The 24,306-nt window shown below is 37.1% G+C and overlaps 5 protein-coding genes across 10 annotated transcripts; 4 read left to right on the forward strand and 1 right to left on the reverse strand.

Moving 5' to 3' along the window:
* The first annotated feature begins 8,942 nt into the window (after positions 1-8,942).
* On the forward strand, positions 8,943-12,656 carry LOC103442231 (isocitrate dehydrogenase [NADP]). The gene is made up of 15 exons (XM_008381002.4): positions 8,943-9,274; positions 9,554-9,597; positions 9,698-9,807; positions 9,917-9,954; positions 10,135-10,212; positions 10,376-10,429; positions 10,509-10,610; positions 10,712-10,800; positions 10,901-11,004; positions 11,114-11,182; positions 11,271-11,386; positions 11,521-11,555; positions 11,618-11,760; positions 11,855-11,977; positions 12,209-12,656. Exons 1-15 carry the CDS (start codon positions 9,019-9,021, stop codon positions 12,300-12,302), a joined length of 1,455 nt encoding a protein of 484 aa, XP_008379224.2. The 5' UTR covers positions 8,943-9,018; the 3' UTR covers positions 12,303-12,656.
* Positions 12,657-13,935: 1,279 nt separating this feature from the next.
* On the forward strand, positions 13,936-16,002 carry LOC103442233 (glutaredoxin). The gene is made up of 4 exons (XM_008381004.4): positions 13,936-14,181; positions 14,289-14,377; positions 15,525-15,623; positions 15,750-16,002. The coding sequence occupies exons 1-4, from the start codon at positions 14,126-14,128 to the stop codon at positions 15,827-15,829; spliced, it is 324 nt and encodes a 107-aa protein (XP_008379226.2). The 5' UTR covers positions 13,936-14,125; the 3' UTR covers positions 15,830-16,002.
* Positions 15,820-18,681, reverse strand: LOC103442232 (uncharacterized). Of its 2 annotated transcripts, none has more exons than XM_008381003.4 (9): positions 18,541-18,681; positions 17,603-17,941; positions 17,317-17,350; positions 16,943-17,155; positions 16,756-16,845; positions 16,600-16,665; positions 16,421-16,512; positions 16,278-16,325; positions 15,820-16,181 (listed from the first exon to the last, which is right to left on the reverse strand). In XM_008381003.4, the coding sequence occupies exons 2-9, from the start codon at positions 17,938-17,940 to the stop codon at positions 16,070-16,072; spliced, it is 993 nt and encodes a 330-aa protein (XP_008379225.2). In that variant the 5' UTR covers position 17,941; positions 18,541-18,681; the 3' UTR covers positions 15,820-16,069. The 2 variants fall into 2 exon arrangements, with proteins under 2 accessions (XP_008379225.2, XP_008348019.2); XM_008349797.4 differs by having other exon boundaries at positions 17,603-17,983.
* Positions 18,682-18,971: 290 nt separating this feature from the next.
* Positions 18,972-21,088, forward strand: LOC103442234 (uncharacterized). 3 transcript variants are annotated; one of them, XM_008381005.4, is made up of 4 exons: positions 18,972-19,157; positions 19,446-19,907; positions 20,324-20,568; positions 20,703-21,088. In XM_008381005.4, the coding sequence occupies exons 2-4, from the start codon at positions 19,459-19,461 to the stop codon at positions 20,942-20,944; spliced, it is 936 nt and encodes a 311-aa protein (XP_008379227.2). In that variant the 5' UTR covers positions 18,972-19,157; positions 19,446-19,458; the 3' UTR covers positions 20,945-21,088. The 3 variants fall into 3 exon arrangements, with proteins under 3 accessions (XP_008379227.2, XP_070660904.1, XP_070660905.1); XM_070804803.1 differs by having other exon boundaries at positions 19,015-19,157; positions 19,292-19,907; XM_070804804.1 differs by having other exon boundaries at positions 19,023-19,157; positions 19,297-19,907.
* A 138-nt stretch (positions 21,089-21,226) lies between these two features.
* On the forward strand, positions 21,227-24,225 carry LOC103442235 (phosphoenolpyruvate/phosphate translocator 2, chloroplastic-like). Of its 3 annotated transcripts, none has more exons than XM_008381006.4 (9): positions 21,227-21,935; positions 22,081-22,203; positions 22,410-22,562; positions 22,686-22,771; positions 22,961-23,045; positions 23,128-23,247; positions 23,417-23,494; positions 23,796-23,925; positions 24,016-24,225. In XM_008381006.4, the coding sequence occupies exons 1-9, from the start codon at positions 21,582-21,584 to the stop codon at positions 24,084-24,086; spliced, it is 1,200 nt and encodes a 399-aa protein (XP_008379228.2). In that variant the 5' UTR covers positions 21,227-21,581; the 3' UTR covers positions 24,087-24,225. The 3 variants fall into 3 exon arrangements, with proteins under 3 accessions (XP_008379228.2, XP_008379230.2, XP_008379229.2); XM_008381008.4 differs by having other exon boundaries at positions 21,271-21,935; positions 22,106-22,203; XM_008381007.4 differs by having other exon boundaries at positions 21,340-21,935; positions 22,047-22,203.
* The last annotated feature ends 81 nt before the right edge of the window (positions 24,226-24,306 follow it).

The following is a 24,306-nucleotide window of genomic DNA, read 5'->3' on the forward strand; positions in this document are numbered from 1 at the left end:
TGATTTTGGAATGTCATTGTCTTTCTTAAACTTTCAAAGTTATTGTTAATTTGCAATTAATTCAATATTATTGTTATATACATCCGATTTATTTCTCTCTAACAACTTAATTATCGATTAATAGTATCGCTTTACGCAATTAATTCAAGAGATGGGGAGAGCTGACGACCAAGCTCAAGTAATCAAGAGTACTGGGGTGTTTTGAGTTCTATTCTTTATAAAATGACGATGTGTCGACTTGCTATGTCATGAATCGGAGAATGATTTATATGAAATGGGTTCATCATCACGTAGTGTTTTTTTGTCTAATCATGCTTGTCATGTATAAGTTTCTCTTCAAGACAATGCATGATTAGAATGGAATGTTGTGTAGCAGTGAATCTGTTTCATGTAAGTTACTTTCTACGAACTTATATAGAACGTGTTTATTGTTTCATGGTGTTTATTGTCCAATTATGTATTGCCATATATAAGTTCTCCACAAGATAATGTATAGTTGAGTAGAAACGTCATAGACGGAAAGGTCTCCAGCTGCTGCCCAAATACTAGGTTCTTCTTTGGTTGATGAAACGGATTCCTCAAGATCCAGATCGAGTTAAAGTAGCTTTAAGGGATAGTTTAATGTTACCGCGAACATCCTGACCTATGCATATCAAGGAAAAGCTCTTCTCCAACAGATACCACATCTGAAACTCTAGATACCTGGTAAGGAGATGCTAGAACTGTCAGAAAGATATCAATCACAGAAGAGAGGAAATATCTCCACTAATAGGTATCAAGCTGTTCCATAAACATTTTTATATAGAGAGGGCGCAGGGAGGAATCGGTGTTCTAAAGGAAAATGCATTTGTTGTACATACCGGTTCGTGCGACAACTCAGAAATGTGCACAAGGCCTTGCTGACCACCATTAAACTCCACATCTTTTCTTTGCATGTGTTCATACCGGTAAGAACACGTTCAATATCTAAGGTGAATATTTACACAGCTTCTTACCGGTTAGAACACGCTCAATATATTAGTTGACTATTTATATAGCTTCTACCGGTAAGAACACATGCATTATCTGATCTGAATTTACAAAGATTATTACCAGTATGAACGCTTCATATATTTCCTAGATCTTTTTATTTAGGAAAAATTAGTATCCGGTCCCTAGTTCTTACTGTTCATTGACTAAGACCTTATTAGTTCTCAAATTTTGATTCAAGTCCCTATCATTAATGTGATAATGAATTTACATGTTTATTATATAATTTTTAATATAAAAATTAGTAATTAATTTAGGGTTTAATACTCACACCTCTATTAAACTTCTAATTAATTTTCAATTCAAACATTTCCAAAATAATAAAAAATTAAATTAAATTAAGTTTGTACCTATTAGTTTTTTTTTTATATATATAAAAAGATTCTCAATTTTTTTTAATATTAAATGTACCCATTCATATAATTTTTCAATTTTTTTAATCTTAAATGTACCCATTCTCAAATATATCAATTTGTTATATGTAAAATGTACCCTTTTTTTAATATAAAATCCATTCAAATTTTTTAATCCATGTTTAAACTTATATGGGTACATTCTTTTTCGTTGATTTGAGAATGTATCCATGTTTTGGTACAATAACTTTTTTTGTTAATTTTGGTTAATGTACCCATACATATATGTATATACACACACACACAATATAATAGAGAGTATAATATATATTTTATTATTTTAATCCCATAAATTATGGGTTTTATTTAAAATCTTATTAATATAAACAATTACAAATTTCAATTTTTAATTTTTAATTTAAAAATATAGTAACTTACATTATTACATTAATGTTAGGGACCTCAATAAAAAACTAAAAACTAACAAGGTTTCAATAAAAGAATATTGATAGCTAGGGACCGCATCCAAAGTGTCCCTTTTATTTATTTATAATTATTCCTAAATAGTAGGCAAAGTGTTGGAAAAATGCATGGCGTGTAATGACTCGTCTTGACACGCTAACCTTCGCATCGTAGAACGCCATAACAAGCGTCGCAGCCAACAACGATGTTCTGGCGTGCCGCGATGTGAGGGTTACTATGTCAAGACAAGCCATGACATGCATTTTTCTAATACTTTGACACGCAAACCCTCGTATCGTGGCACGCCAAAACATCGTTGTTGGCAAGTGTTACCCAGAAAGGAAAAAACAAAATTGCACGACGAGTTATAAATTTTTACCATAATTTTTTTTTTTATAAAAGAGCTACTATGTTAATAGTGACGACTTTAGTGAGGATTCTATCAGGGTTGATAACGACTTATAAATGCCCCAGCCCTGGTAACAATGCTTCGTCCTACCAACCATGGTTGACCTTTGAGATTAAAGCTAAACCCTACCCCCTATTGATAACGGCCTACAAATGCCCACCCCCAGCAACAATGGTTCCACCTATAATTGCCCTACCCCAGGCACCAATGCTTCGTATGGGCAACAATGGTTCACGATGAGGTGAAGATGAAAATAAATAGATTGAACAAGATTTACATACGAATTTTCAAAACCGAATAAAAACCATGAGTGTTGTTAACCCACGTTTTTTGGTCAAAAATGCAAAATTTTCATTTTTGCAAAATATTTTCCATGAGCATTAAGGGAAACTTTATAAGGCTTTTGAAAGCGGTATTACAATTTATTGAGCAACAAATGTATATTTAGTAGGTATTTAAGCTGAAAACTAAAAAATAAATGAAAAATATAGTAGTAACTAGTGAGGCCCAAAACATTGTCAAAATGGGGTTCCACCTTCAAGAATATCAACGGAAAGTCTTCATAAATTTTAAAACTTCACAGTGAGGCGAAGGTGAAAATAAATAGATTGAACAGTGATATATGTACGAATTTGAAAAGCCGACTAAAAATTGTGAGTGTTAACCCACGTTTTTTGTAAAAAAATTCAAAAATTTTATTTTCTCGAAATATTTTCCTTGAGCATTAATGAAAACTTTATAAGGTATTTGGAAGCGGATTTACAATTTATTGAGCAACAAATGTATATTTAGTAGAGTATTTAAGCCGAAAACTAAAAAAATAAGTGAAAAATATAATAATGACTAGTGAGGCCCGAAACATTGTCAAAATGTGGTTCCACCCTCAAGAATATCAATGGAAATTCTTACATTAATTTTCAAAACTTCATGGTGAGGTGAATGTGAAAATAAATATATTGAACGATGATATATGTACGAATTTGCAAAACTGACTAAAAAACGTGAATGTTAACCCACGTTTTTTTCGCCAAAAATGCAAAATTTTCATTTTTATGAAATATTTTCCGTGAGCATTAAAGAAAAATTTATAAGACTTTTGGAAGCGGTTTTAGGATTTATTGAGCAACAAATATATATTTAGTATATTATTGAAGCCAAAAACTAAAAAAAAAAAAAAGTGAAAAGTATAGTAGTGACTAGGGAGGCCCGAAACATTGTCGAAATGGGATTCCACCATCAAGAATATCAACGGAAAGTCTTACATTAATTTTTAAAACTTCACGGTGAGGCAAATGTGAACATTGATTTATGTATGAATTTGCAAAACAAATAAAAACTGTGAGAATTAACCCATGCTTTTTTTTTTTTTTTTTGTAAAAATGCGAGTTTTTTATTTTTGTGAAATATTTTTTGTGAGCATTACAGAAAACTTTATAAGGCATTTGGAAGCAGATTTACGATTTACTGAGCAACAAATGTATATTTAGTAGAATATTTAAGCCGAAAACTTAAAAAATAAGTGAAAAATATAGTTGTGAGGCCCAAATCATTGTCGAGGGTTTATTGGCAATATAGTAATTACACACAAAAAATAATTTTACTGTTTCTTTTCTCTCACGCACAGCCAAGTAACCTTAGTGGTTGTCCTTTATTTTTCCAAATAAAAGTAATTTTTAGTGATGAATAGTTATCCATAAATAGTTGTTAAAGATATAAACAACCTCTTTAACGACAAAAAAAAAGTTTGAAAGGCGTCCAACAAAAAGATTTAGCGACTGAAACCGTTTATATTTTCTCTCTTTTGGAAATGTTATTTTCATTATAATAATGCATGTGTACAATTACTTGTTTACATAATATCAAGATTGTCTAGGACAATTTGCTTTCGATAAAATGGGACAACATTGATAGCTTATCGAGATGTAATTAAACTACTTGCTCGAGTAACCGTGATATTGATTGGGTTATGTTAAAAACTGAACCCAAAGAAGTATACAAATGAGGTGTAATAGCACATGTGGATAAAAACTTGCCTACACACCTCTAAACACTACTGTGACACACCTAGGGGTGATTTTCCATTGGATTGGATCGGAAACAACCATTTTAATGTCAATTAAAAGAAAAATATTAGTTCTAATTTCAAAATTTTATATTATAGGAAATTTCGGAACATAGTTTGGATATCCTACATTTTGCAAGACTTTATAAATTTTGCAAACTTTTAGTATCCACCATTTAATATTTTTTCCGAACTTTTGCGATATTTGTATGTCATTACGTGTGTGTATAACATAAAATCAGATCCTAGACAAAATAAAAGAGTATGTACGATATATCTAAATATAAAAATAAATATGTTAAAATAAGAACATGCATGATTTTTTTTAATAGTAGTTAGTTTGAGAGATTTTGGATCAGAATTTTTAAATTTTGAATTGGATAGGTATTGCCATTAAAAATTTTGAAAATTTTCGAAATTGGATATCTTTGGACTCAGGACGGAATTTTTTGGTGCGGATTGGAATTTCCAGTCCAACTTACACCCTAGACACACCAAACCAATAACACGAGTCATGCATTTTAAATTTCTTAGATTTATAGCATAATTGATTTGAGACATCATCACCTTATCGTTTCCCTTCATATAAATCATTCTTTCACGTGGTGAAGAAAAAGTAAACTCTGATATAATCTGTGATTAGTGGCTGACAAGGTGAGAAGCTGTATCTGGGAGTTAGACTATATGGTCCGCAGACTCCACACCATGCACATTGAAACAAGCAATTAAAGGAGAAAAAAGGAATCTAAGGCCCCAGCTTATCCTGCTAAACACCAAAACCCTAAAAAGCAAAACCCTAAAAGCCCATTTTGTTGCTGAACTCGCTTTGTCCCATTACATTCCATAACACCGACTCTTCAACTGGGTGTACTGATTTGCTGGGTTTTCGTAAACTCAGGAGCCCAGAGAATGCCTGTCTCTCTGTCAATGCAGTGTATACTTTTTGTGGGGTGTATATAGAGTAACTGTCCTCTCCGCTGGCGGCTAGGGGGAGAGAGAGAGGGTAAGTATATTATATTTCCACAGTTTTTTATAAGAGCGATGTGCAGGATGGAAGATATAAACTCGAAACCTCGGGTGCAATTTAGGAAGAATATTGCTATCAGTCAACCGATCGAGCTTACAGTATATTGGGAAAATCAGAAAAAAGGAGATTTTCTCTGATTTGATATATCACAACTCACACAGTTTTTTATACAAGCGATACTACAGGAAAAAAAATTCAAACTCGAAACCTCGAGTGCAATAACGAAGAAAATTGCTCTCAATCAACCAATCTAGCTTTACAGTATGTTGGGAAAATCAGAAAAAAGGAGATTTGCTTTGCTGTGATATATCTCACAACTCACACGTTTAGATGAACAAAAGAGAGTTTGAATTTGTCGCTTTGCTAGTGAAATAGACCAAAGAGGAAGTTCTTTTTAATGGCATCTTGTTGATCTGGGAGTGACAGGTCCCTTTTTTTTTGGCAGCTGCCTATTTCCCAACTTTTCAGATTTTTTTTACACTGTATTGAAATTCTTATGTGTAACCGGAGATATATACGTCAGTTATGTCTCACTAACTCTAACTATAAAGAGGGAGAGAGTTTTATACTCGTGCCTATAAATATATCATCATACAATTATATTATCAATTACATCTAAGTTTTCGAGCCTCAAGAGTCTTATATTATTATTTTTTTGGAAACTTACGTATTAGAAATTTTACCTTTTCTTTAGAAAAATTTCGTTTATTTTGCCCTTGGTTTGGTCCTTTCTAATCATATGTCAAAGTCAGGAAGAATGAAGATTGGTTGTCAACAGGGCTTTTGAAAGATAGCTCACAGGACATCCTGCTGGATTCAAATATTCCGTTTCAGACTCCATGCATTGCACACAGTGTATTTTTCTTTCTATATCCAAAAAGGTAAAGAAAAAAAAATATATCATCTCATCTGTGTGAACCTTTTTTTGTTGGTACAAAGAAGGCCTACAACCACAAAATACAGAAACAACTAAACAAATATGGGTCTAGCAATCCCCTATAAATCTTACTGAATTAAACAGCCAACACATGGGGAGGAGCCTAAAAAATATGACGACTATACTTCAAAAAAGGACCAATTTCTGCTAATCTATCCGCAACATAGTTATGTGAACTTTCTCAATCACATTAGAAATTAAGTATGATACGAAAATAATGAATTAATTATCTTGGAAGTACAATAGCTATGTTTTGATGATTTAATTTATATCTAATCTAATTTAAACTAAAAAGAGTACCATTTTTTTGAGAAACATAAGTTGTAACTCCATTAATGTTTAGAAAGAGTTACAAGGGTCGGAGTTGAAATGGCCTCTGAAAAAACCTTTATCGGAGAAAACCAAGTGGGAAAAACCCTAGATGAGTAAAAAGAGCGCACCTCACATTACATATCATCGTAGAGCACACCGGAGGTTCTTCAAACTAACAGTGCTCCACACCATTATGTAAATAAAGTCGAGCCATACAGTGAGCTACACCATATGTTGGATGGCGAACTTGAACTGCTTGAAGGACCAGCTAGAGCCTGCACATGCACGGCTTGAATCGTCGAATTGATGTTCGATCACCTGTTGTGAAGCGGGTTTGCACCATACGGTGTGATTCTCTTCTGTTCTTCGTCAGGGACATGATTAGGAGCAGCTGGTCGTCGGAAGCCATGGTTGCTAAATCTTCTGTTTTTGAGGAACTTGTAGTTTCTGCCATTATTCCCAGAAGTAGTGTTGTTGTAGTAGTAGTTGTGGTTGAAGTTCCATACTTTGAAGGAAACCTTTCCTTCTGGTGAGCTTGTCGACCTTACAGAATACTCCTTCACATTGGTTCTAAAATATTGCAGCAAAGTTCCTTCCAGTAGCATAAACGCAATTAGAATTGCAATTTTTGATTTATTGTACCTCATAACTCTCTCTCTCTGTCTCTCTCTCTCTCTCTACACACGCATATAAAAACATGTTCAAGTGTATTTATAGGTGGGGCTCAAAGATTGTCAAGTCACAAAAATAGAACAAATTAGCTAGTATCATGACATACTATAAACATGTATTCAGAACGAACACTTGAAGATATCATTATCATCATCGTACATCGAGTGACACATTTGACATTATATTGGTCTACTACAGCATCATACAGGTCATTTGTTAATGTTCAAACTCATGCGTGGTAATACTATTATGAAACCCTTAACAAAGATTTAGATAATTTAACCCTTTCATACTTAATATAAGTTGAACTTATTAGGTTTGGATGCATCACATATGTGGTACCAATGATTTAACTCCAACACGCCGTTGTTGCTTTGTGAGTCTCACAAACATGAATGACCGTAATTATTTTCATGCACTTATGTGTAATTGGTATTAGCAATTTTTTTTGTGTTCAATTATATTAAAGGGAATTGAACTCTGAACATATTATAATCCTAATTTTATTATCCCATCTCTCACGTACCACTGAACGAACAAAAGAGCTTGAACGATTCTAAACACTTCCTTACTAACAATACCATAGTACTATTTTGCATGTATCGGGGTTCAAAATTTCTCCATCTCTTAAATTATTGTAATAGTTTCAAAAACCTCCCTTCCTTTTAATAACAATAAATTAAAAATAATACCGGAATTCTATTTGAAATTATTCAAAATCAACCTCTTCTTAAAAAATAAATATATAAAAAGACAAAACCTGAAAAATTATAGGTAAATATAGGTTGGACCTTGTAAGTAAGTCATCGGGTTGGTCTGTGTGGGCCTAGTGACTGTCAAGCCCAAGGCTTACAGAGAGGCCTTTTAGCCCAGTAAAGTTGGCCTGGACTCCGGACTCTGGACTACTTTTAGGTTTGGCACCACCACTCCATATGCTCATTCAATCTTCTAAGGTGGCAGTTCGTGTACAATTTTAGTACGCAACACGATTAATGTCAATTCAAACACGGCAGGAACATCAGTTAGGTCAAAATTTAAAAAACGAAATGATTATTAAACAAGTTATACAATAACGACCGGTTTTAAGGTTGATAAATACAAAATCATTCAAAAACTACAAATTTTACACAGTTTGAATGACTTACCTCGTGTTGTACGTTATATACGAGTCATATACAAATTAACATGATACATATAGTTATGTAAATGTGATAAAACGTGTCTATTTTGGATTATATGTGTTCACAGGAAAAATGATTTGTTTGATAGGGGTTGGTAGAGATCTAGTCAACCTGAATGTTTTTTTTGCACGTCTATTGTAGTACTACTTTCGCAGCTCTTCTACTTCCTAGCACTGGTGTTGCCATAACCCCCGGCGTCATTCCATGACCAACTCGAATTAATTCAATTATACTTCACTCAAAGAGTGGAGGATTTGAATTAAGCGACATAATGAATTTGCTAATAATTGATGTCGAACTCATTATCTATGTAGGTTGAAATTTAAAACATTTCCCGTACAAAGAGAGAAATACCATTAAACTAATAGCCAACTCAAGGGTTTTTTCGTCTTTTTGGTGTAAGTCAGGCGGCCACTTCTCTCATGGTAGCTTGATGATCCTACGGTTCTAATTCATCCAACGCGTCCAATATCTTCCGTCCGATGAGAATACTCAAAAGACCCCAAACCCCCTGCCGGCCGAAAAATGGTAACAAAAAATTTCGCGCACTGAAAGCCCGTCACACGAAAATTGAATGCGGAGAGCGCGGCCGCAATTGAGCGCCATGTCGCGCGCTGCAATGATGTCGTTGTCGTCGTCAGCTTCGTCGTCTGCGGCCATGAGAAACCCTAGATTGTCCTTCTCTTCGTCCCCGAGGCTCTTTAACGGAGTGCCTCTCGGGAACCGCGTCTCGTTCTCCGCTGGCTTCCGCAGCACGTCGCTGCGGTGCTACGCTTCTTCCGCTGGCTTCGATAAAGTTCGGGTTCAGAATCCGATTGTCGAAATGGACGGTCAGTTCCCTAAACGATGCTCTGTTTGGTTAGTGAGAAAGCACTGAGAAAATGAACAGAATTAAAATCACAAGATAATGGAAACTTGTGTAAAAATCCTTTTTATTTTTATTTTTTTGAGCCAGTAAAAATCCTCTATGTTGTTTCATGTTTTCATGAATTTTAGCAGCAACCAAACGGATCATAACTTGTAGGAGTAGGATGATGCTTGTTCTTGAGCTTAATTGTTGATGTTGTGATTGTGTACTGTATTAATTATGGTATTATTTTGTCAATTAGGTGATGAAATGGCGAGGATCATATGGACAACGATTAAAGACAAAGTGTGAAGATTCATTTCGATGTGAATTTCAGTTTACTGATGCTTTTGTTATAGAATTTGATTTGATTTAATCCGAGTTTTTTGTTCGTATGCTACTGCAGCTTATTTTTCCCTATCTGGACTTGGATATAAAGTATTATGATTTAGGGATTTTGAACCGTGATGCGACCGATGACAGAGTTACAGTAGAGAGTGCTGAAGCCACTCTTAAGTCAGTAGTTTGATTCAGAATTTGTTTAGTGTGTTTGTATTTCTTACGTTTGGATTGCTAGGATTTGCTTCTTCTGTTTGTTTGATTTTAGCCTTTTATGTCACTGCAGGTACAATGTTGCTGTGAAATGTGCTACAATAACCCCTGGTTAGTTGTTTTTGCTTTTGTATAATGCTGTTTTTATGTATTACCATGAGGACGTTGAACCCTTTACGACAGACATTCTGGCTGCTCCGATACTTTTCTTAGCAGTAAGATGATCTATCTGCTCTGCCAGGTAGTTTAAATGTTGTCTTATCTAATTTCAATTTCTCATATACCTTGCAGATGAGACCAGAGTGAAGGAGTTTGGGTTGAAATCAATGTGGAGGAGTCCAAACGGCACAATTAGAAACATTCTAGACGGTTTGTATCTAAGACGTTGTCTCCTTTTAATACAAAAGAAAATTTAATACTCGTGGTTTTGTTACACATTTTCGTTAATAAGTTACAACTTAAGTTAGCATCTGAAAGATTAACGCACTGTTTGAACAATTTCTACTTGAAACGTAATGCTTTATTTTTACAGGTACTGTTTTCCGTGAACCTATCCTATGTAAAAACATCCCTAGAATAGTTCCTGGTAATGGCTCAAACTCATTTCTAATCTTGAATGTAAGTAAAATGTTGTGGGAAGTGCTCAATATGTGTCCAATTTACAGGTTGGAAGAAACCCATCTGTATTGGTAGGCATGCCTTTGGTGATCAGTATCGAGCCACTGATACAGTTATCAAAGGGCCAGGAAAACTTAAAATGGTGTTTGGTAAGTAAATCTCAACATTCTAGATCATACGATTGTGCTGGTGAAGTAATTTCCCTTGAATATCGTTTTCTGCTTAACATCTATCTGTTTGTAATGCTCAGTCCCGGAAGGAGGAGATGCCCCCGTTGAACTTGATGTTTACAATTTCAAAGGGCCTGGTGTGGCCCTTTCTATGTATAATGTTGATGAGGTTTGTGTTACCACAATGGGCATCACATACCTTTTTGTGCATTTAGGCAAATGTGCTTTATCAGCAAACTCTGCTAACAAAACCTTGTTTTCTTTGGTAGTCTATTCGAGCTTTTGCTGACTCGTCAATGTCGTTGGCTCTTTCCAAGAAGTTGCCACTATACTTGAGCACCAAAAACACTATTCTTAAGAAATACGATGGCAGGTAAATTTACCTTTGTTGGAAGAATTAGTCAACATTCAACTATCAATTCTGTATCATTTATTTCTTATAAAGAAATTATAAAAAATGTTGAGTTCCTGGACTGCCACAGGTTTAAGGACATTTTTGAGGAGGTTTATGACGAGAAGTGGAAGCAGAAGTTTGAAGAAAATTCTATATGGTTTGTATTGTTTATCATAAACACTGATTCATCCAATGTTGTGTCGCATATTTTGAAATTGCTAATTGAAGATTCTTTTGGCATTTAGGTATGAACATCGGCTAATAGATGACATGGTGGCTTATGCACTCAAAAGTGAGGGTGGATATGTTTGGGCTTGCAAAAATTATGATGGAGATGTCATGAGTGATTTGCTTGCTCAAGGTGCTGTTGAATTGCTCTCTCTCTCTCTCTCTTTCTCTCTCTCTCTTTCTCTCTCTCTCTCTCTCTCTCTCTCTCTCTATTTATCTCTCCCTTTTTTTTTTCTGGAGTAAAATAGTTTGTTTTTGTTTTTACAGGATTTGGCTCTTTGGGCCTCATGAGTTCTGTGTTGGTACGTATCACCATTAACTTTCCTCATTTTTATGCTACAAAAGCTAACCACAGTGTATGCAGTTGTCTTCAGATGGCAAGACAATAGAAGCTGAAGCAGCTCATGGGACAGTAACTCGTCATTTTCGGTTACATCAGAAAGGACAAGAAACAAGTACAAATAGTATTGCTTCAATATTTGCATGGACACGAGGCCTAGAACACAGGTACTGTTTGCAAGCCAAACTTCCAAACTTCACTGTATCTTAGTATACTATGGTTACATTTCGGATTAATGAAATGTGACAACGTGCTTTCCAGGGCAAAATTAGATAAAAATGATAGGTTGCTGGATTTTGTTCGCAAGTTGGAGGCTGCATGCATTGAGACAGTGGAGGGTGGGAAAATGACCAAGGATCTCGCCCTCTTGATCCATGGCCCCAAGTAAGTAGATTCTTGGCTCTGTTTAACGAGGTTACTTACATTCGGTTGGATTGTGCAATAAAAAGGGAAGATGAATTGCCACTGTCCAAAAGCGATGGAATAAATTAGATTTTTTCCCTTAGTTTGCTGTTTAGGACTCTGCTTTATCTGTCATCTGTTCATGGTGACTACATTAGCCCAACGGGATTGTTATTGGGGGGGACTAAACTAAGATGCTTGCGTTGCCTGCAGGGTATCGAGGGAGTACTACTTGAACACCGAAGAATTCATTGACGCTGTTGCCAAGAATGTTGAGGAAAAGCTTCTGGAACCTGCAGCGGTTTAACTAGGTTGATGTGAATCTACAAGATGAGCATGTAAGATAATTGCTTCGGTGAGAATTTGTGCAGTTTTGTGGTTATGACCGTGCGGTTCATGGAAATTTTTTTCGTTATAATCAAACATTGAAATAGAGATTTAAAATTTCTGCATGGAGTAGATACACAGAGGTATATAGTAGAATTATAAATCTTTCAAATACTTTGTATGCCTGGTGATCATCAGTAGCAATAAGAGAACCTGTTCAAGAATTCTTAGTTCGTTCAATATTTCCGACCTCCGGAAGGGTTGGATAACCGTGGTCTGCCACCAGTTGTCTTCCTTTTGTAAAAAAAAATAAATAAATAAACTAAGTTGAATATATGTCATCTTAATTTTTGCAGTTTATTTATTTTTTCAGGCAAGTTGTTCGTAAATTTGTATGTGTGATGCATCTAGTTGACTTTAGTTTTGGTCAAATATTTTTAGGGATTGTTTTGCAATTTTTTTAGTTGCTGGACTTGATGACAAAAAATCATGGTGTACCTACCTTGTGAACATTCAACTCTCATTTTTTTAGTTTAGGTTCGTATCGTTTGCCGTATTTGTGGCGGATCTTAAATTGTGTGCTTGTGTAATTAATTTCATACTCGTTTGTGTAAATTATCCTCAAATCATTGAATTAATTACTGAAAAATGTACCCATGAGACAACCTTGTATATGTTCTTGTTTGTTAATGAAATCACCATCGCTTCTTGTAAAAAAAAGAAGAAAAAACACTCTCATTTGGATCTAACAAGAATGTTGTCAGGTTGTGCACGTGAAAAACTTATCTATATCGAAATATCAATCTGACAGTATCCCGATTGCATGAAAGTTCTTTTCATTGCCGACAAACATCTGGAGGGAAATAGCTAGATAAGGATTGATTTTGTGCGACACTACGCAATCCCATGAACATGATGGTTCGGCACGTAAACGGAAATTGACGGATGCCAAGACGTCGGTAGAGTGATTTAAGGTAAAACTTGATGATCTTGGGCAGCAATCAACCTCAGTCGTTAGAAACGAATCTTGTGGCTCACACAGAAACAAAGAAGACTGATGAAAAATGTTTGAAAACTTTGAGTTTTAATCAAAAGGATAAAAAGATGTTGGAAGTGAATAGTAAGAGGAGTAATTTTTTAGAGACAAATATCATTTTTCGTTAAAGTGAACAGTACCGAAAATGTTCCGTTAAAACACTAAAAAAAATACAGCCCATCACGGCTCACAAGGGACCCGGTTTCTCTGCCCTCCCACTTCCCATACACTCTCATCCCTCTTATTTTGTGCGGTCACGGTTAAACCACGTCAACATTTTATATTGATTTTTTTTTATAGAGATAATAAGACAAAAAACAATAGTGATATAAAATGTTGACGTGACTTAACCGTGACGGCACAAATAGAAGGGGATGAGAGTGTATGGGAATTAGGAGAGCAGAAGTCAGGTCCGCCCGCAAGAACTAATAAAAAAATGGAAAAATTTGAAATAGGTCTAATTTTATAGGCCTACTTTTGAAATAGGTCTAATTTTTAGTGATTTTTAACTTTTGAAATATGTCCAATTTTTAGTTATTTGGATGTATATAAAAAGATCCCTAGAAAAATAGAAGACAGACGTGGCACCTCCCAAAAGCACATACCTTTTTTGCCCCCTTCTTTTGGTCAAACTCCCAACTACATATACTTGATACTTGCACATACGCTGTCAGCAATTTTTCAGAGAGAGAGAGAGAGCCGAGAGAAGAAAATTGTGAGGAAATTCAGAATTTTAGGGTTTGCGAGTTGTGAATTGAGAGAGCGTTATGGCATTGACGAAGGCGAAGGAGCTCGTGTCGACCAATTCGGTCGTCGTCTTCAGGTTCTTGATTTTTCTCGTCGGAAATTAATCACGATTATTGATTAATTAATCTCGTATTTAAGAAATGCTAATTGTGTGTGTGTATGTATATGGATCTGTAATTGCAGCAAGACGCATTGCCCGTTCTGCGTGAACGTGAAGCAGCTCTTGACTCAATTGGGAGCATCCTACAAGGCAATTGAGTTGGACTCTGAAAGTCAGTTTCACTTCCCCTCTCACTATTTTATCTGTATTTACGTATTGTTTGTATCCAATCCATGTGTATGTATGTATGTATGTATGTATGTATGCACATGAAAAGAATCAATATAAAAGAAAGAATCGGAATTGATCGATATATTTCTTGAAACAAACAAAAAGGAAATGAAAGACGAAACATAAATCGTGAATCAACTAAGCCCTCTCCGGGACTTGTTTAAGATTTGTTTAAGAATACGAAAGAGGAATATCATTTAAATACCATGGAATAATGTTTGATCCTATTCATAGGGATTGCGTAAAATTCCATTCCAAAAAGAGAAAGTTGGAAAGAATTGGGTATCTTTCGATAGTTGATTACGGTGTGAATTTACTTTTGTTTGCTAATTACATACGATAACCGGTCAAAACTTGAAACTCGCAACGGATTTGGATCCTCGCTGAATCCCCTCTCTGAATTATAGGATCAACGCACGTGGATCGTTAATAAAAAATTGTGTGGTCCCAATTAAATGCTTTTTATATTTTTTAAAGTAAAGCAGCTTCGTTTTGCGTAAAAAATAAAAAAAAAAAAGGAAAAATTTATGGTCGCATAATTTTTTATCAACGGTCCACGTGCATTGATCTCTAAGATCCCCAGGCGATCCGGTGAGGATCCAAATCCACTCGCTACTGCGAAATCTTTATTGGATGTAAAGTTTGCTTTTGAGCTTCCTCACAAATGTATTGTTGGAAGAAGTCAAATTGTTAACTGGAAATTGGTGTTTTTATGAGTTCCATATTCTTCACGTTTAATGGGACTATTTGGCACCCTATTTCCCCTCCCGTAGTTTAGACTAGATTAGAAAATCGCTTGACTAAAAAAAGCCGGAAATATTTACTATTTGGCTAGAGACAATTGACTAGCAAAGTGGTGATTAGGTCAATTAATTGGTAAATTAGGCCTCAAGCTTTTAACTGTAGGACTTGCGATGTTGTGCGCGATGACTTTTTTGAAGTGTCAAATTGCCGATAGCAGCTCCCGTTATATTTTGTAAAATGAGATAGACATCTTCCTTTTCCATCTTGTGCAGTATGTGTTATTTTTCAGAGTATAGATTTTGTCCGAGTTTTATTGATGCCGGTATTGTTCCTCCGTTTTGAAGGTGACGGAGCTCAGATACAATCAGCTCTGGCAGAGTGGACTGGCCAGCGGACTGTGCCCAATGTTTTCATTAGTGGAAACCACATCGGTGGATGCGACAGTAAGATTTCGAATCCCTCAACTGCAATAGATTCTTAGATACAACCGAAGATATATCCCGATTACAGAGCAAAATCTCTCCTTAACCATGGCTGTTGGAATAATACCATTTGATGTCGTCGTGCAGAAACAACGGCATTGCACAAGGAAGGTAAACTGTTCCCTCTGCTTACTCAAGCCGGAGCCGTTGCCAAAACTTCTACTTAAAATAATGGATGATTAGTAGTAAAGCAGAATAATTTCAGTTATGTGCTTTAACAATTTCCGAACGTAACGCACATTCAACTTGAATTTGTATAATCTCCGTTAGTGTTTTCATATTTCGATTCGGATACATGTGTGCTTGAGTTTTCTTGATAATTGGTTGATTCTTCAAATCACCGGACGTGAGTTTTTCGTTACCCGGGAAGTCACCGTCTGTATTTCCGGTTACACCAAACCTCGTCCTTAACATCGATAAGAGTTGGGAAACCATTTTGACAAGAGGTAATGTTTTAACTTCACGATTAGGGCAAAGATACCGTAGCAGGGAATGTGCATCAATCCCATCAAGAAGTACCTGAAATTCAGTACATTATTAGACTAAACATGAAGTTAAGACCTAATTAACGGGGCGTAATGCCGAGAGGTATAACAGTGCGTAGCGATAACATACCACAACGGTGCATATGGCGATGACAAGTCAAGAAACGGGTACGGCCACCTGCAACAAAGTGAAATTTGACAATCTTCTTCCATGACATTAGTAGTTCCATCCAGTTCCTGAGTTGTATACAAGGAGGGGTTAACGAACGTTACCGTACTGATACGCAAGCGTGGACGGTCCACTGGAAAATGACGAAGACACCGGTCCATAAAATGAAGTAAGATATCCGAACAAAGGGGAGATGCTGCAGAAGTTTGAAAAAGTTGGAGCGTGGAATAAACTTTCAAATATACAAGTCCAAAGTGAGAGAATTTGCCCATGAGAAAAATACCAAGCAATTCAACATTGCATCGCCGAGGAGTAAAACAGCGTTGATTGAATGCATATCCACCGTCAGCTGAAATAAACGGAACGTTAACAAAAACATATGAACCTTAAGCTACGAAATATGTGGTAAGAGGATGGATATGAAATTTGTGGTACTTACGAAACTCATTTTGTAATCTATGATGGTGAAAAACGGAAATATGACGAGCCAATAGATGCAATCAGTAAGCATCACTGCCCCGGCACTCATCTGAAATTCGAAATTGAATGAAACGGAAACATAAGGCACTTAAGAGGCAAACAAAGCTTTTGCAAGCATTGATCATTGGGCAAAAGGAAAATATGACCTCGAACATAGCTTCAAAGACACGACTGCAATTGGCTGCTGCTCGGGGAAGACAACTTTCGTCTTGGGGACTTGAGTCTTTCTCCTCATTTTCAAGGGGAATGTATGTTCCATTTTCTGCATCTGTCCCGACATGATCATAATCTCCTAGAGTTCTCGTGCTGCTTGTTTTCTTGCACCAGAAGCACCCGTAAATGGAGAGAAGAGATCCAAACTACGACGAAAGTGAGAAAAGAAAACAAACAAAATCTCAGAGCCTAGTCTATGGAGAGTTGTTAACGGTTGCATCAATTATAAAATGCGCAGACATTGGATATCTCAACGAAAACATTAAGGCGATTCAGTAGAAGGCTAAAAGAAGATCAGAGAGCATACCCCGAAGTAGATGGTAACCAAGGTAAAAGTCCACCTGTTCAGCATACAGAAAACATTACATCCTCGAGTTGAAAGCATAATAAAAAAGAACATTTCCTAACTACCCGGGAACCTGATGTATGACTGAACAAATGTGTCCTACGCTGCTCAAGAAAGAGACGAATTGAGTTGTAAACCCGCTTGAGTTTTCACATTTAACTTTCGGTTGTGCAGGATCTTTAGATGACCTTAGATTTAGAATCCACTACATATCACTAGATGAGCATAAACATAAGACGAGGCTTACTGAGTATAGAAGTAAAATATGCGACTGCCAGAGATAGCAACTTTAATGATCAGCGTTGCCAAAAGGAAAGAGAATGAAATAACTCGGTAAATCAGCAGCCAAACGGGATGAATTTCTTTGAGGCAGGGTCTCCACGCTTCATCGCCAGAGAAATCCTGGCTTATGTCCTGCTGAGTATCTCTTCCGTCAGATTTTGAATGGTCTTTACCATCATATTTCCATATCATTAGTAACGCTATAACCATTGGCACAAACACCCAAATTGCGCATAGCAAGACTCGCCAGTTCAACCAATAGCTCAGGGTAGTAGTATCAGCAGCAGTACCCTCTAGCTGCATCCTGCTAGGACAAACGACGAGTTACTTCTAAATTTCTCGGTTGCTGCATCGTCTCGTAGTATTTAAAAAAAAAAAAGGTACATTGTCAAACGAAAGAATCCACGAATTTGAATTGTATACAAAACCAAAAATTGCTAATAAAACATGACTGTAAAGGTGGTAACGAGAATAAAGGGGGACCCTAAGCCAACAAGACTCTCCGCTTTGCCAGGGTCTGAGGAAGCTAAATAGTTAACACTGCTATTAATATGCATACGAAGATTAAGCGATATCGCTTAGGACCCGAGTGGAAGGACAAATACTCTTAATCACTTGAGCTCCAATTCCCTTGCGGAGATTATGCGATTTTGCATATTGAAATTACAACCATGATGAAACATGGTCTATCTTCAAATAAAGTCACTGCTTTTCGTGACTATGTTAATAAATCAATAAGAATTACGGAAATTTAAATTAAATCAACTCATAAATGTTCACCCTCTCCTAATATTACCTCATATATCAAGAGAAAATATATTGAAACAAATATGATTGGTCAAAGCAAAGCACGAACTAACAACAATGTAAGAAACAGCAAATATCAGCAAGCAGCAAGCATACCTGATTAATTAGCGAGAGACGGATTAATCAACGAGCTCAAAGTTTGGTTTTCGCTTTTGGGTCGTTTCGTTTGGCTGCCGAGCGGAAGCTGAGATGCTCAAACAGCAAAATCTGCTGCAACCCAATTCAGAATTTTCCTGCACTTTCTCGGCAACCAAACAGACATTAACACCCAGAAACAAAAAAATTCAAGAAAATACTTCTCTCTGCTGATACCAAGCGTGACGACGATGATGTTCATTGGGAATACGGACCCCAAAATTCAAGTCGGTTGACTCGGCTCTACGATCTATCCACTACATGCTTCGGTAGAAAGCACCCGACTTTGTTTGTTTCATGGGCTAAAACTTACAGCCCAGCCCAACAGAAGGCCCAAATTTCCCAGTCCTCCCTAAACCTACGAATCCAACCCTCCTCCCCCGCCTTCTTCCTCCTCTCGGCTCTTTCGTTTCTTCACTGAACCTGTAAAGCAGAAACGCAGGTTCCTTCCGTCGTTTTCTTCTTCTTCCTCCTCAGTTCTTCCTGTGAACCCAGTCCTCCTCCCGCTCCGGTTCTTCTTCTTCTTCTTCAGCTACTGTTTGAGGGGTTTCATATCACCATCTGCTAGATTGGAAAAAGTAAGCACAGTCTAACTTTTTGATTATCATCTTTTTTTTCTGTTATTATTTTGGACACGACGATATTCTAAACTACTTCTTTTTTCTATTATTATTTTTGACATGGCGATATTCTAAACTACTTTAATTTGCAGCGTAGGAATTCGAACTTGGATGCATAAGCCCCGGCCACACTTTTAGTTGCTTGATTAAAGACTGCCCTTTTAGTTGTTATGATGCTAATTTTTTTTTAATTTGTAATAAATTTGTTTATACGTACGAATGTGAATTTATATTTAAAATATTCAGACCGGGATTAAGGATGTTGCCTGTCGATCCGACAAAGAAGCTGTCTTTTACTCGCTCCATTAATGATGGAGATTTGGTCATTGTCTATGAGAAGTATGATACGATGAAAGCTGTCAAAGTGTGTGCCGGTTCTGTTCTCGAAAACCGGTTCGGTTTGTTTAAGCATTCGGACTGGATAGGGAAGCAGTTTGGTTCCAAGGTTTTCAGCAGCAAGGGCGGATTTGTTTACCTGTTGGCTCCGACACCCGAGCTTTGGACTTTGGTTTTAAGCCACAGGACTCAGATTCTGTACATTGCGGACATTAGCTTTGTGATCATGTTCTTGGAGTTGGTTCCGGGATGTTTGGTTCTCGAGTCGGGGACTGGGAGTGGATCTTTGACTACTTCACTTGCAAGGGCTGTTGCTCCTAGAGGACATGTCTATACGTTTGATTTCCATGAACAACGCGCGGTCTCTGCTAGGTAAGAACTCGAGATCAACACCTTGCTTTCGTTGTTTCTTACGGTTTTGGTGTATGATGGTTTCTATTTACTTCGGTGTTTCCTTTCGTGTACAAGATTTGTGTATGGTTTTGCCTTCCAGAACATGAAAACCTTTAGTTTAGAATATGAGTTGCGAGGTAAGTGGATGAATCGGGTGATATGCTAATGAATTGTGAGATAAGCGAGTGATTACTTTCGTTGTTTCTTAAGAATTTGGTTTAAATTGGTTTCTATTTGATTCGGTGTCCCCTTTCGTGTACAAACTAAAGGTAATTGCATCAGCTGCTTAATTTCCCCATGAAACCAGCGGTTTCGGAACTAACATTAAGCTATTTCCTCTATTTCAAGTAGGTGATATCATATTGAAAGACTAACAGGATGTTTAACTCTTATAGGGAGGATTTTGAGAAGACGGGATTAAGCAACGTGATCACTGTAGGAGTTAGAGATATTCAGGGTGAAGGGTTTCCGGATGATTTTTCTGGAAGGGCAGATTCTGTCTTCCTGGACCTACCCCAACCCTGGCTGGCCATCCCTTCAGCTGCGAAAATGTTGAAGCAAGATGGGGTATTATGCTCCTTCTCCCCGTGTATTGAGCAGGTGCAACGAGCATCAGAGACTATGAGGTCAAGCTTTACGGGTAGGGCCTTTTGATTCAGTTATCTCCTTTCATGCTTTATGATGTGGAATTTTTTGGACTTGCTTTGCTTCTTTCGAGTGTTTTCTCTCACAAATGTACTCACACTAAGATCTGTATCTTCTGCTTGTGCATAGATATAAGGACGTTTGAGATTCTCCTTCGCACATATGAAGTTCGAGAATGGAAATTGGATGACTTCCAGGGAGATGAAGCTGGTTCCGTTGGATCTCATCCACGTAAAAGGCGGCAGCGATCAAGTGAAGGAAGCAATGCGCAGGAAACTACAGGATCTCCCACGGTCATGGCCAGGCCGTGCAGTGAGACCAGAGGCCACACCGGCTATTTGACATTTGCAAGACTCAAATGCCTCTCATAAAGTATGCAATTGTAATCTAGTTATAGACACACAGCCTGGTTCCAAATAGTTGGGATGAGGTTTCGTTTTTGCTGTTTCTGCAACGTGAATTATTCCGCTGATTCGGAAATTTAGAAAAAATTTAATGGAGAAATGCATTGTCCATTTTTTGCGTTCGATCGTTTTCTCAACTTCAATCATGGACGTTTCTAGACCAATTTCTTTTGATTCAGTATCCTAGTCGTTGTCAATATTTTGAAAATTAGTGTTTGGGATTTTTTGGTGTATCAGAAGGGAAAAGAAATCAGCCTCAAAATTGAAGTGCTGAAGGCCACATGTTTGCCTCAGCAAATGTAGTACACAGGATTGCAATCCATTCGTTCCACTACTAACTAAGCACCATTCAGTACTAGCTTACAAAACCCCGAAACAACTAGATCTCACTCGACCGCCTTTCGATTTCTGATGCTGGTGAGGATGCGGGATCCTCACCGGAAAGTTAAGTAATCTTATACAGACTTGTAAGAAGTTGGTCTACTCCCCCATAGCCGCCGTCATCCTTCAGTTTTGTATTCATGCAAAGGCTTAAAAGCCTTTAGCGGCCTGAGCTTCTTTCTTCACTTGCTTTGCTTCCCAAATTCCAAACCTTCTGGTCAAGATGCAGAGCACTGCGCTTGCTCTGGCTCCTTCCACCTCGTTTCTCAAACCTCCGGGTCGAAAATCTATCCCTAAAGCCACTCAGCTTTCAACCTTGACGTCCTTGATACAAGACAGTTTGACTAAAGTTCACAGGCTTTCATGGCAAACACCTCTTTACACGTTTTCTTCTTCCAATGCTTCCTTCCTTTTCTCAAATCACAGATATGATCATTTGAAGGTCAGGGCTGCTTCTGTTCCCGGGAGTGCTGACGAGGCCTCGAAACAGAGCGAGCTGGTTAAGACCTTTCAGCTTGGTTCAATGTTTGGAATTTGGTACCTTTTGAATATTTACTTCAACATCTACAACAAACAGGTGCGTTCACTGTCTTTATTCATCTGCCCTCCCCATGTTTTTAATTGTCTTTTCTTGTTTTGAAATGCATGTTTTCGCTTCTTGTTTTCGTCGATTTTGGCCTAATAAAAGAAGCTAGAATTTGAAGGCCAGAGCTTGTTCATAGGTTCTGAAAGTCTATCCATTTCCAGCAACGGTCACAGCGTTTCAGTTCGGCTGCGGGACTGTGATGATTATCCTGATGTGGGCTCTTAACCTCCACCCCAGACCAAAACTCACTCGCTCACAGGTACCTACTTATTCCCTATAATTGCTCGAATGTAAAGTCCCATGTCCAACGGATTAGAATACTACGTGGTTTCATTACTAATAGCACCGAGACTTTTTGTATAAACACGAACTAGTACGTGGTTAAATACAAGTTGGGATAATGCTGGTGTGATTAGTAGTACACTACTACTGCGTCTCTTTGAAATCTTTCGACTTGGATGGCAGCTTGCAGCAATTCTTCCACTGGCAGTGGCACACACAATGGGGAACTTATTGACTAACGTTAGTCTTGGGAAAGTTGCTGTTTCTTTCACTCACACAATCAAAGCTATGGAGCCGTTCTTCACAGTTGTATTCTCTGCTCTTTTGCTTGCGGAGGTAAGAAACTTTCATGTTCTTCTTTCTTCCTACTTGTGATTTAACCTTTAGAAGGCGGTTGCAAATCTGAGGTAGCGATTTGACTATCAGTTTTTTTTATCATGCTGATTGCTGTGCACACAGATGCCGAATATTTGGGTTGTTGCTTCTCTTGTACCAATTGTAGGCGGAGTGGCATTGGTATCCTTCACCGAGGCCTCTTTTAACTGGTAAGACATCCCGGAAGACAAATTTATGCACGAATCAAATTTATATGCAGCTTCTTGGATTACAGTCTTCTAAAAGGAACAAGTTCTAAATGTATATATCTTGGATATATAGCGCGTTGTCACTGCCGAATTCCTCTTTTTCTTGAATTACAAATTTACAGTGTTTAACTATTGTATGTTCGACAACAGGATTGGTTTTGGTAGTGCAATGGCCTCTAATGTTACGAACCAATCACGTAATGTACTCAGCAAGAAGTTCATGGTTAAGAAAGAGGTAAAACTAATTAACCTACAGCTGCAATTTCTTTATTTGCAGAATTCCTTCATGAGGTTTAATAGTTTTGTTTTGTAATTAGGAATCTTTGGACAATATCAATCTCTTCTCAGTGATAACTATCATTTCCTTCATCCTGTTGGTTCCTTCGGCAATCCTCTTGGAAGGCGTTAAATTTACTCCTGCATACCTGCAGTCTGCTGTGAGTACTAATACTATTAAAACCCGTTTGGGACTACTTTTGTACGAGTTACTTACGCTTATAAGAGCTTTTCCTAGAAGTGCTTCATGAAAATGCAGTTAAACGTGGTTCCTAACGCCGCTAGCTTTTCTGTACACATTATTTTTAATAATTATATATTGTACGCCAGGCAAACCAAGGATTGAACATCAAAGAGTTATGCGTGAGATCACTTCTGGCTGGCTTCTGCTTCCACACTTACCAGCAGGTGACAACATATATAGTTTCACACTCTCTCTAAATTAAACCGAAATTGAAGTTACGTGTTTCTTATACTAAAACATTTAAGTAGTAGTAGTGTACCAACGGTTTTGGCTTAATCGCACGCTTTGGTGAATTTTTCGATCTCTTACGGAATAACAAAATCCACTTAAACATGACTTCCCCTTTGTTAGAAATGATCAGTAATGTAGGATATATGTGTAGCCATACCAAATGTAGGACAAATATTACCGTCCACTTCTTATATATAATTGCTTGGTTAATTTGCAAAGTTGTGTGGGATGCAGGTGTCCTATATGATACTGCAGATGGTTTCACCGGTGACTCACGCAGTCGGGAACTGTGTGAAGCGTGTGGTGGTGATAGTCTCCTCAGTCATCTTCTTCCAAACACCCGTCTCACCGATAAACTCCCTCGGTGAGTTCCTTGTATATTTACATATATGACATATTCTTACACATGGCTTGCAGAGTTCCTTGACTAACAATGACGGGGGTTATATTGCAGGGACTGCTATTGCTCTTGCTGGAGTGTTCTTGTATTCAAGAGCCAAGAGAACAAAGCCAAAGCCCAGTTAGTGTTGCGTGCATGAATTGTAAATATATATTATATATATGAAGCAAAAAAGAAAATCATCTCATCAACTGTAAAGATTAGTTCTATGATCTATATATTCTCATCATATTGTATGCAAAGATATATTTGCTGCCTCCAAAATAACTTTTATATTATTGATAGAGAACATTGTTAACCAATTAAGCTAAAAGCACCTCAAGGTCTGTTCAGACTGCTTATAAA

This window comes from Malus domestica, chromosome 09 (assembly GCF_042453785.1).
Source record: "Malus domestica chromosome 09, GDT2T_hap1".
NCBI lineage: Eukaryota > Viridiplantae > Streptophyta > Magnoliopsida > Rosales > Rosaceae > Malus > Malus domestica.